The sequence below is a fragment of the Lycorma delicatula genome, chromosome 4 (genome assembly GCF_047948215.1).
Source record: "Lycorma delicatula isolate Av1 chromosome 4, ASM4794821v1, whole genome shotgun sequence".
Taxonomy (NCBI): Eukaryota; Metazoa; Arthropoda; class Insecta; order Hemiptera; family Fulgoridae; genus Lycorma; species Lycorma delicatula.
In genome coordinates this window covers 103,290,684-103,304,286 of record NC_134458.1, presented here as the reverse complement: position 1 = coordinate 103,304,286, position 13,603 = coordinate 103,290,684, and the positions used below count along the sequence as shown (strand labels likewise).

At 28.2% G+C, this 13,603-nt stretch overlaps 1 protein-coding gene across 6 annotated transcripts in view; it reads right to left on the bottom strand.

Annotated features, from left to right (window-relative positions):
- The window catches only part of E(bx) (nucleosome-remodeling factor subunit NURF301 E(bx)), a 190,009-nt gene that overhangs the window by 166,737 nt on the left and 9,669 nt on the right, over positions 1-13,603 (bottom strand). For all 6 annotated transcript variants that reach the window (XM_075363866.1, XM_075363870.1, XM_075363868.1 and 3 more), the window contains exons 2-3: positions 9,464-9,624; positions 756-880 (exon numbers count right to left, since the gene is read on the bottom strand). In XM_075363866.1, the coding sequence (XP_075219981.1) occupies positions 756-880; positions 9,464-9,624 (286 nt within the window). The remainder of the gene's footprint in view (positions 1-755; positions 881-9,463; positions 9,625-13,603) is intronic.

The following is a 13,603-nucleotide window of genomic DNA, read 5'->3' as shown; positions in this document are numbered from 1 at the left end:
ATTGTTCATCCTAAAGTATACTAGATTGGAAATCTAATATTATTCTAAAGAATATGTTGTAATAAAATAAGCAAACAACAAAGCTCTCAGACAACTAATTCAGCATATTATTTCAGGTTTTTTCATCCTTAACTTCTTCAACTGTATACTCTTTTAATCAGTGCATACCTAAGAACAATTAAACACCAGAAAACAATTATCAAGACAACCTTACGATTCTGGGAATAATAAAAATAAGCCTTGCTAACCACACGATAGAAAATCATTCCTTTTTTCATACATTTATTATTTACAATTTTTAAAGGCAATGTAGAAACATTTTTTAAAAACTGTAATATGTAGAAAAAAAAGTTTACCTAACAAATATGTGATCATAGTATTTGATCACATATGATATAATTAAAATGAGAAAAAAAACTCAAACATTAAGAAAAAATATCTTATAATTTTATATATATATATATATATATTATCATCATTATGATAATGATTAATATATTATGATGAGGATTATCATTAATCCTCTTACTGGTAAGATGACAAGAGAAATTTTTTCTTAATGCTTGAGTTTTTTTTTCATTTTAATTACATCATAATATGTGATCAGATACTACTATCACATATTTTTTGTGTAAAATTTTAACAATTTTTGCTGGGTAAATTGCTTTTTTCTACATATTACAGTTTTTAAAAAATGTAGTTTTATATATATATATATATTTATTTATCGTATAATGTATATGAAATAAACTTACACAAAAATTCTTCTTGTAAGAAACCAATACTTTCTTCCATGGCGATCAAAACCAAGATGTTCTTGTCTACACAGAAGTCCAGATTTTTCAACATCAGGTATACAATCAATGACACCAACTACTTGCTGTAAATAATAAAAATTAAAAATTATACATATTTTATAATGTAAAAAATCTAAAATAAATTACATTTAAATTTAAATAGACTACAACTGCTGTAAACTGATCATTTGTTCAGCAGAACTGAATGAAAACACATGCTACTGACATACATACACATTTCAAACAAACAAAAATTAGTTAATTAAAGGTTTACGTTACATTAATTAAAATCTGACTGAAACCTAAGATTTGTAAATTTGAAAGCTACTACTCTTTAAACCTATTACCTATTAAACCTATCCTACTCTTTAAACCTGTTAACAGATAAAAAGAGTATATGTTTTTTAAGTGATTTTAATTCTTATAACTCTCTTGTGGGCTGACAACTGACACAGCCATTGACTTGTTCCTATCGCATATTGGCTGGCAGCCAACATTGAACTTCAGTTCAGATAAAACACATTTTTGACATATTTTACAATCGACTTCGTAAAGTTTTGATAGTGGGCTCTTCTAAACATGTGTCATAATATATGGAATTGATCTCAATAAACTTTAAACTATTTTATATCAATTAGTCAAAAGTTGTTAATTCAGCTGATTTTAGTGAGATTATTGTGTTCAATGTTTACTTTGTGTTCGAGTATCAATGTTTTACATCATGCTTTACTTAATCATGCTTTACAATGTATCATGCTTTACTTAAGTTATTGTTAACATTTTTTACATCATGTCCAGTAAAAACAACTTGGAAGATGAGATAGACTTTTTTTAAAATGATATTTCAGACATTGAATCTACATATAGTGATGAAATTAACCATAATTCGATTGATGAATTAGGAGAAATTTATGTGTGAAGAGAATAAAAGTGATAGTAATTGTGATAAAAGAAAGAAATGATTAGTTGATAGTGAAGTAAATATAACAGTAAAGAGTGTGAATAATTCTGTAAATAGTGTTAATTTAGTAACTACAAGCACAACTAACGTTACAGGTACAAATGTTTCCTTATCTGCTCAACCTAACCTATTCCCAACTACTGATGACTGATGCTCAAAATGATACAAATTTAGATATAAGGCGAAGAGTCAGCCGCAATAATGTAAGTATAATTAAAAGGCATAGAGTTACTGGTAATATTAATAACCCCATTCAATGTAATTGGATTATTATAAACATGAAGTTAGAAGTTCCAGATTATAAACCTTTTACGTTTACTAAACAATCAGGTTTTATTGCTCCTACTGTGGGTTCTAAACCTGTTGGTAAGATAGATATTTTTCATTTGTTCATGTCTGATGAATTATTATTTGAAACCACCAATGAGACTAATAGATATGCAGCTGAAAAAATACAAAAGAATACACCACACCTTTGACAGCAGTCAATCTGGCATAACTGGTCTCCTGTAACATTAGATGAAATAAAAGCTGAGTACTACTAAAAATGGGTTTGCATGAAAAAAGTTCACTTCAGGACTACTTTTCTGAAGAGTGGACTGATAAACAGCCATTTTTAAGAAAGTGTTTCCAGAAATAGATTTTACTAAACTTTCTAGTCTTTGCATCTATGTCCTCCAAATCCTAACTTGTGTAACCAGTCAAGAGGGAATGAAAATATAAAAAGATTGAAAAGTGCCGTGAAACACTTAAGACAGTAAGTGTATGGAGCATTTCATGCCATCATAATTTATTTCAGTTGATGAAACCACAGTTGGTTTTTTAGGGTAGAGTATTTTTTAAATGTTATAATAAGAATAAACCAGCAAAATGGAGACTAAAAGTTTATATTCTTGCTGATTCTAAAAGTGGATATATATGAAGTTTTGCGCCATACTACAGCACGGCAACTGCAGAGAGTTTATCAAGGCCTGATTTGCTAGCCACAAGAATTGTGATGCACCTAGCACATAAGCTGAAGGAAAAAGTCCCAGATTGTGGGTTTTCCTTGTTTACTGATCGGTTCTACACAAGCCTGGAGCTAGCAGTTGAATTAAAAAAATTGCACATCCATTTGACTGAAACCATATTGGGAAATAGGAGTGGCTTATCTGAATAAATTAAGAACAAGGCTGTACTAAAACAGCTGAAACTGAAAAAAAAATTGTTTCCTTTTGTCATATAAATGATGTTCATTGTAGTGTGGTGTGGTAAATGGTACATATTTATGCTCAGCACTTGTTATGGTAACAGCATGTAACTAACTGAAAGAAGAGCTAAAGATGTTATTTATAAAAGTGTTGTAAAACCAACTGCTATCTGTCAGTATAATAAGAATATGCGGGGAGGGTGTGGATCATGCTGATCATTACATATCAAGCTATATCTTTGGACACACGTATATAAAATGGTGGCGAAAATTATTATTCTGGCTTCTGGAAGTCTCAGTTGTTAATTCATATTTGCTGTTCTCCAATTTAAACACTCAAATTCATATTGACCACAATAAATGCAGAAAAAAACCTCATTAACCAACTTGTTGGTTAAGAAATCCAGACTTAGAAAATAAGAAACCATGATAACCTTTCTCTAGTGACATAGAAGAAAGACTTAACAACCTTTCTCATTTTATTTATTTACAAAAAAGTACCTCCAAAGACTGTGTAGTAATAGAAGAGTGCCAGGTGGAAGGAAGGAAACAGTAAAACATGTACATGAAAACCTGGTCTTCATCTGGGAGACTGCTTTGAAAGGTAACATATCCTCAAGGATACAAGCTTCACTAACTGTAAGTAAAATTTATTGACCTTTTTATCATGTTATTAAAGTTATTCAATAACATAATACAAAAGAGAACAACATTATTATCCGGTATTTCAATAGGTAGTTCGAAAATCATGTGTTAGCTAAATTAAGAAAAAATAATGTGATCTGGTGGGGTGGCCTCCGAGGCCAGCATATTGATAGTTGTAAAGGTTAAAAATCATATACATAAAAATATATAGTTCTAATTTCAAAATTAAAAAACATTTTGGAGGGTAACATTAATTCTATATTAACATATCATCTTACAAAATCATCACTTTTTTTTAAACAAAATAGTGTTAATTAGAATAACCAGGTATTTCTTTCTCAAAAAGTCATATCATGAGATTAATTAAGCAATATTAAGTAACTGAACCCATTTTAAATACAATTTTTTTTACAAGTACTTAAGCAATATTTAACACAATTTTATATCCTAGATTAAAATGTCTTTAATTAAATCTGTACATATGCAAATAAGTTTCTAAGTAAAGTATTACCCATTTGAATCAAACTGATGTTTTGAGAATTATTTTAATCCATCAAGATCAAATTTTCCCAGAAAATAGTATACACCTCTTACTTCATAACAATATATTTTTTCATGATTAAAATGTTGACAAATATTTAGTTTCTTATAGGTAAAAATATTTCCAATTAGTAAACAATATTACTACAAATAGTATTTTATTTTATTTTAAAATACAAAACTGAATATTATATTAGTAATCTATTCACAAATAATATTTTTAAATTCATTCAACGTAAAAAACAACTTTCATTTAATGCACTAAACTTTTGTGACCTTTGTTACAAGAGTTGCATCTGTCTTTCATTTGGAAGATTCTGGATGTGAACTACATTAGGAATGCCACTTTTCATACACTATAGAATTCACTAATTATCATTAAAAAAAAATTAGGGAGCTGAAATTGGAGACATCCTGTAGTTATGAGAGAATGGATAAATAAAGAAATAATCTCAATCATCGCTGCTAAATCACAGACTGTAGTAGCCTTAAAAATAAGTAGAGCACAAATAATAAAATATTTACAGAATTCAAATCAATGTCCATTGAGAACATATCTGAGAATACAATGCATTTCATTTCCTATAAAATATTTATCAGAAAATCTAAACAGATCAATGTTCTATCTGTTTAGTATGTTTTTATAATAGATTTAACATACTGAATTTGAGATTTTTTATGAAAAAAATGTGCACCTTGTGGTTAGTACCTTTACCTTTGTATAATGCCCAGTATGTAAGAGATGTTTTTCAAAGGTTGATTAATGTGTTTACGTTCTTTGTATTCTGTGAGGATAAAGATATGTCTAGTTTACCCAATCTAATGTTTAGTATATCATTATAGTAAAATTTGCATAAGAATTTAAATTTGGAATTTTATAATTCTAAAAAAATAATTCAACATATTTAGGAAGTGGGTAGAAGCTTTTTAAATTTATTTTATAAAAGTTAAATCACACTTGTCAAAGAGGCTTCAATTTCATTGAAACAAGGAATTAAGGAAAGCTAAATAAATTATGAATTCTAATAGACAATACAAATTATTTATTTATAACAATTTTACTCAACAATACAAATTAGTTATTTATATAACTATTTTACTCCAAATTGAATTATGTTTTATTTACAGCTAAGGCAGGATTCAAAAAATGTATTTACTATTAGACATAAAAGACGTAATACATTCAGTAGTGTGTATCTTTTAAATTCTAATCTATCTTTTGTTACCAGTGTAATCATTTATTAAAATCTTTTTTTCTTTCTTTTTTTTTATGAATTCGTTATCATTGAATAAATATTAAAACTAAATATATAATAATACTCTCCTTAGTTTTTTTTTCTTATACTTTACAAGTCTTGTCTGTATTACTAATCAAGGTCAATAGGTCACTACCCATACACAACAGTGACAATGTAAACGACATTTTACAAAACTTCAGAAGTAGAAGTAAAGCTGAAGAAACTATTTTACATCTCATAATATAAGATTTATACAATGAATAAAATAACAGAAAGGAGCAAAGAAAAATTTAAATAAGTAATCTATTTCAAACAGTAAGTAGAAAAATATAAACATAACATTTCTATAATAAAACCAATAGAAAAATACTTCAAAACATAATAAAAATACATTTAATAATGGAACATTTTATTCTCAAACTGAATGTGTCTAGTCAAATTCCTAATCATTTAAGAAATTGATGCAAAGAGAGAGCTACAGAATAAGCACACAAGGAATCATTTCATGTAATGATTGCTAGATAAATCAATTGGTTACCACATAATTCCACCCAAAATCTGGATTTAACTACACTGGATTTTCTTAATAAGAGAAAAAAATTAATAGCTAAATTCTCTTCTTCTCCTATTTTCTTTCTTAATTGTTTTCTATTAAATAAAAATTGAATGATAACACTGATAGACAAAAAAGTTTTTTAATGTTTCAAAGTTTGATACCATTTTTTGAATTGTTTTTTTTGCGCGCGATTACAGATCTGTAAATACAATTTTTCTATCACCCTTAGTTTTTTAAACAAATTACGTTTCAAAAAAATTAAGGGAAAATATAGTTAAATCAATAAAATTTATAATTTTGCATGGCCATATGTGTGTTAGAATGATTTCAGTGATGCTTTTCTTTAATAAATAGCCTCAGTCACATCCCGAATTAATGCCCAACAGTAATCGGCTAGCATGTTAGTATTCCATTTCCCTTTATAGCGGCTTTCCATCACCGAAATGCCTTGGTGGAAACGTTCACCATGTTCATCACTTACGTCTCCGAGGTTGTCAGGAAAAAATCCAGTTAAGATTAGAGAAAATATATTTTCAAAGACATATTACATCCCATAGCTCTGTATGAAGAAGTTGATTTACAATATCGTGGTAATTGTCAGATTTATGTTTGCCAAGAAGCCTTCTGTAAATGTCTTTAAATGAAGCGCAAGCTACACTTTCTACATTATTTAACATAGAGTTAAATGCATCATCTTTGACAAACTCATTTATTTGAGGACAAACAAATACTCCTTTTTAATTTTTCCTTCACTTACATTCGGAAATTTCTGCATGACGTACAAAAATCGGGACTATCCTTCTTCACTACTTTTACAAAATTTTTCATTAGTCCTAGCTTGATATGAAGAGGGGGGTAAAAATATTTTTTGGGTTAAAAGGGCTCATGAATAATATTTTTCCCATTTGGAGTTATCTCATTTCTACCACTCTTTGGTAACATAATGTTTACCCCTAGCTCGGATGTCCCATTCGCAAAGAAAACACATGTACTTAGTACAGCCTAACTGCATGCCTAACAAAATAGCTATAACTTTCAAATCACCACATAAGTTCCAGCTGTTTTTTATAATCTATTTTTTCAAGAACGTCTTTCATCACATTGTATGTCTTTTTCAAATTAATACCATAAGCGATTGGTATCAAAGGATATTTGTTACAGTTGTGTAGTAGAACCACTTTTAAACTATACTTGGACAAATCTATGAAAAGGCACCAGTCTTCAAGTTTATGAAATTCCAAGGTTGAATTCCTTGTAGTCTTGATCCTAACAGTTCAGGTTCATTTTTTGATAAACTTAAATCCATAACCAAGTCATTTAATTCACCTTGTGATATAAGATGTGGCTTATTGAATGATAATTCAAAATCAAAATCATTGTTGTCTTCTTCAGTACTGCCTGATTCTTCATCGTTGCTTTTGAAACATATATTCACAGGTGACTCAGGAACTGGAATAATTTCACTGGGAAGTACAGGCCTGACTGCAGATTGCAATGAAGGGTATTTTACAGTATGTTTAGATTTTTTTGAAATTCCAGACACTCTTGTTAAACAAAAGTAACAATCGGTTACTCCAATAACAATCAGTTATGGTCCTTTAGTTCTGCCAAACCATAGGTACACCAAATGGTAAAGCCTTCCGTGTACCTTCCAGCCATCCTCTTAAATATACAGAACCATTGGTGCATACTATATGAGGAGCCCATGTCTTATCCTGATCACCAATTTTACACTGAAAATACAAGTGATACACTTTTTTAATTAAAGGTGTAATGATTTTTCTATTTGATTTTACGGTAAACTCACCACATACATAAAAAAGGCATCCACATCATTTACACAATTTCGAGGCATTATGACACTGCACTGCTAACAAACTTAAGACTGAAAAAAATTAATTCATTCCTAAATCCAGTGCTTAATACAAACAACACCACTGTGTTTTCAGCTACATGTTTTGACCTGCACAGATATATTAATCTTTTCCATGAAGGCTCACTCTATAGTATTAGATATTGATGTCATAATATGCAACCATGATATGATTTAATTCTTTTGCTAGTATTGTTTTTTTATGGCTTACAAATTATGTTAACATAGTTAAACAATAAAAAATGAGCTAACAAAATATACTATAGGAGCTTAAAATATTTAAATATATGTTGAAAAATGAAAAAAAATCCTTTAATTAAAATTTAAAAATTTTTCAAAAATGGTGGGCGATAGGAAAATTCTGGGTTCATATTCATTTTCAGCATCAAAAAATAATTAAAATCATCTATCGCATGTTGAGAAACAAAAATTATGTTTATCAGTGAAATCAATCGTGGTGTTAAGGACACTGTATTCATTATCATGCAAAGAGCGCTTAGATAAAAGAAACCAGCACAAGATTTTATAATTAATTCCAATTAGCCAGACAATCAACAAATCTCAAAATATCATAAAAACACCTACCAATAGACATTAATTTTATCTTAGAAAATGTATCAAAACTCTACAGGTCAACAGCATTTTTTATAAAATTAAAGGAAATTTAACAACTTCAGCATTAATGATTGATTACTTTCAAATTTAAACTGTGAACAAATTAATTTGAAGTTAAATAAAAATAAAATTACAATGAGAATTAATAAAGCATTTTAAAAAATGAATCTAAAGAAAATAAATAAACGAGTGACATGAGTATGTGCTCTCTCTCTCTCTTTCTCTCAAGATACCAAAATAATCAAAATCAACTATTTAAATCAACTTTTACATCTATCCACCAGAACAGATACAGTAAACACAAATAATTATCATGAAAAAAGCAGACATTTCATGTTACTAATGTCAGAATTTTCTAACATGCAAGTAGCTACATGAGCCTCAAATACAATTTTTTTTTCTTCAAATTATTATAAAATTGGTCTCACTTGTAACATTAGAAATATACAATGTCCCAGGAACCAGATTTAAGAGGCTGATTCAGAACATTCTCCCTCTAACTGCCATAGTTTTTCAATAAAAATTCATATCTTAGAACAGATTGAGATATTTTAATGATATTTGGTATACATCTATTCAACATCTTTTACAAAAAAAAAAGTTTGAAAATTCTAAAATAGCAGTAATTTTAATGGCCTTAAAATGTTTTAATCATTAATAGTTATGTAAATATTAGTTTTATCAAACTGTGTTTGATTAGATAAATTCTAAAACCTTTCATTGTGAACAAAATGCCACCACTTCATTTGTTCAAATCTGCTGATAAACAGCCGATATATAAGGCTGAAATTGGTTAACTGAATTGCAAAAATTATGCAGTCAGGCAATTTCGTGCCTGCTTTCACTTCCTTCAACAATTCATTTAAAATAATTTATAACAATCTCTATTATCTATTAACTTGGACCAACACCTCTCTGCACATACATAAAATATTATCAATATCAAACACTCTTCCTTTTCACCGCCAGGAATAAAATCTAAGTACATCCCTATAAACATATAAGAAATCTTATTACAGATCTCATTATTATATTTTAAAAGCAATTACCTTATGTGCCTTGCATAAATTACACTGCCAGTCTTCCTGTGGGACATCAACAAGTGGAGGGTCAACACATTCCAAATGAAAAACAGCTGGACATGTTTCACAACATAATAAATCACCTACTCTATGGCAAATTCTACAGTGGTCATCATATTGAAAATTTCCTACAACAAAAGAACAGTAATTAATAATAAAACATAAGCATCTCTATCAACTAATTCTTAAAAATTACAACATTAAGATCTAAATTCCACTTTGATACTTGACAAAAAGATTATGTTTATTTATTTAAAATAATAAATTAAAACCTAACTTCTCTTATCTGTTGACAAATGTACCTCTCATCTGGAGATCTTAAAAGTAATAATAATGTATGCCCAGTTCGAAGAGATTTCCTTGTCGATCAAAATACATTGATTTTAAAAGTATAAAACAACCAACATTACATTAACTAAAATACAATACTTTGTAAATATATGCCTCTTTCAAAGTTCTTCAAGTTTTTATTTTTCAATAAGTAGAAAAAATTCATATCTTTATATTAGGACAGCATAGAAGGTAATTCAGAAGGTTAAAAGTTCAACATATTGTTTTAAAATCTTTGGTTCTAACAATTTCTCCCAGTCTATAGTAACTCCCATAATATTGGCACATCCTGGTCGGTATTCAGGAATATAACAAGTTACAAGTACAATCAACCTACAAACAACAAATTCAACTGCATATAAAAAAACAACTGGCTCCTAGAATTATTTAAATTCAAAAACCAGTAAAAGAAATCAGGGAATTTTATTAAATAAAGCAGAAAAGGTATCACATAATCTCTCAGAATATCATGCATGAATAAAAAAAATCACAGCCATTCTGTGTTACTGTAAAACAAAACTTCATATCTAAGACATAATTTGGTCATTGAAGTTTAATTACAACCATTATTTTAGGACAATCATAGAGACAGAAAAAGTCCAGTTGTAACAACCTGCCATACTTTTCTTATTAATATGTAAACAAACAGTTCATGATTGACAGTAGTTAGCTGTCTATCATGATGGGTAACAGCAGAAGTTGCAGATGTAATGCATACTTCAGACTTAGAATGTTTAGAGCAATATAGACCAAAAAGTGTTACAACACTACGTTACCACACATTCAGTGTGGGTGTTGGTGAATAAGTAATTTACTTTAAAGAAATTAACCTAAAAATTTCACTGTATATTATGACAAAAACCATGTGTGGCTGTTGATTTTCATATTCTATGATCAAAATGAAAAATGAAATTCTATGAAAAAATTGTTTTCCCTTAATTTTTGTTCTGTCTGATATGTATTTCCTTTCAAAAAAATTAGTAGCTTAAAGTCAGATTGAGGAGTCATTATAATACTTGGTATGCATATTTATCCCAATGTTCTTTGCTAAATTAAAAGATTATTGTGTAAATTCAATCATAAACTCCAAAATGGTAGCCACATCAATTAATCTTTTATCTTTGTAATAATTAACACTTTAAATAAGCTAAAATGTTGACCTTTCACTGTACACAAAATGACACATTCTTTAAAATTGGTAGACAAGCAAATGAATTACTGCAAAAAATTAATGATAATCTTTCACCATTTCTACCATTAAATTAATTATCTGAATAAGTTAAAAATTTTTACCTACTTTCAATGTTTTATTTTTATATATATATATATATATATATATATATATACACGTTTTTTCTTAATTTTTTATTTATATTTTTTATCGCTAATTAAATTTACTGTGTAACAAATTAACTTGAGACTGCAGAATGGCCTTTTTATTTACTTACAAGTAATTAAATAAATTAATAGCACACAGTTTTCTATTTTTCACAATCTGCTCTTAAACAATGACTAAGTGTGATGATCATCATTGTAGAAAAGCAATAAGTTTTTAATAGATTCTATAAAATTATAATAAACAATGGATTTAATTAAATTTGTACAGGATTTAAACAACATAAACATTAGACATAAAGAATTATACACCAGTTTGACATTCTAATTCCCTATAGTAAACATGCGATATGGCCTCCATTGGTGGCAAAACACTGTAGTAGCCAATGAAAAAACAATTGTCTCACTTTCAAAATTCCTGGTGAAAATCTGATACATCAAAAATCTTCAATTCACTGTTTAAGATCTTCAACGCAGAGTATTAGTGTACTGTTGAATCCATATTTTTAGTTGTCTCTAAAGATAGAATTCTATTGGGTTTAAAATCAGACGATCTTGTGGGCCAACCTATTGGTTCCACATGACCAATTTATCTTTCAGGGAAGTAACTGTCCAAGCATTGACAAGCACTGATACTGAAATGAGTTAAGGAATGAACGAGCCTGAACCACATATTACTTCTATTAACCAGAGGAACTCATCCAAACAATTTACCAGTAGGAAGTTTTTTAGGAGATTATAATAATTCTAACTGGTCAGTTGTGCTGACAGGAAATTGTCCTATCGGTGAATCATTGAGTAACAAGCACAAATATTTGTTGAAAATTATTTCCGAATCCTTAATTCCATAAAACACAGATAAAGAAAAACTGGTGCAAAACAATTTAAATGATTGATTTAAAAAATTTAAAAAAAAAAACAATGAAAAAACGAAACAAATTAATAGAATAAAAATAACTGAATACTGTTACTAGTACTACAATATCAATATTACAACTGTTCAACAACTGTTACTAAATTTAATTTAATTATTAATAACTAATATTCAATTATTTAAATTTATTAATTTAAATTATTTTCTTGTGCCAACAATAGTTTTTGTGAAAATTGGTGACTACATTTTGATAGAATCCTTCATCAGTGAACATTACTGTAGTGAGAAATTGTGGATTAGTTGTAAAATTACTTCACAAAATGCTCGTTTCGGCAGATGGTCATTTTCATTAATCATCTGCACTTTTTGTAAATGATACACATACAACTATTGCTTCAACAAACATCTAAATTATTTCAGTTTTTAATAAGCAATTTTTTTTTTTTTAATTAGTGATAAAAATAAATTGACTGCAAATTTCTTGATTACAACTTTCTGCAATAACATGTTTGTTGCTGACAGATTTTTAAAAACCTAAGGTGTCATTTTGTTACAATGAAATACTTAACATTTTATCTAATAAAGAATATTTTTATAAAACTAACAATTACAGACATATGAGGATTAAAAAATTAATGGAAGCTGTTTGAAAATTAGTGAATATGTTTATACTATAATGTTTTATTTATTAGAGGAAGTTGGTGTAAATATGGTGCACCAAATATTATTCCTCAATCCGATTTTGAAATAAAAAGAATAACAAATAAGAAAGTTATTTTTTCATAGAACATTTTTTTTGTTAATTTTGAAACAGCATCTGAAAATGAATAGCAGATACACTTTTTTTGCTGCACCTTTAATAAATTAAATGTGTATAAATGTTCATATAAACATTAAAAATATACGTAGGGATTTCAATATGTCATTTATCTATTCAAATATTATTACTGAACACTAAGCACTTAGATCTCTCCTTAATTAAACTCCTAGAAAAATTTAACTGTATGTCTTGCTGATCTCTGTGAGGTCTTTCATCCAGAGGTCCCAGGATTCAAATCCTAGTCAGGCATAGCATTTTTCATACATTACAAAATTTTTATTTCATATTCTCACGTAAAAGCTTCTCTAGTAAAAACTTCTGTGGTAAATCAATTCATCCAGTAAAAAAAACCACATCCCCGTTTGTCAAACATTATTTTGTCAAGCATTTATCTCATTAAAAAAAAAAGTATTAATACTGCTTTTAGTTGCAGTTAACTATTACTTGAAAAAGGAAAAACATACCTGTATGCAAGCCAAAAATTTATTTATTTATCCACCCTAGCAACTGCAGACTGAAACTCAATGTTAGCTGCCCTTCAGTTTTTAAAGGATAAGAAATGAAATTTGTAGCGTGTAAAAAATGCAAACACTGGTTGATAATCAAATATGAAATTTTCCATACACAACAGATGCTGTTAGTTTGCCATGAAGGTCAACAGAATTGCTACAGCTTTTTTTTTAGTTAAATACAATTTTTAGTATTTAGTTAAACAGTCCTTATTTTTAGTATTATAAATACAGTATTT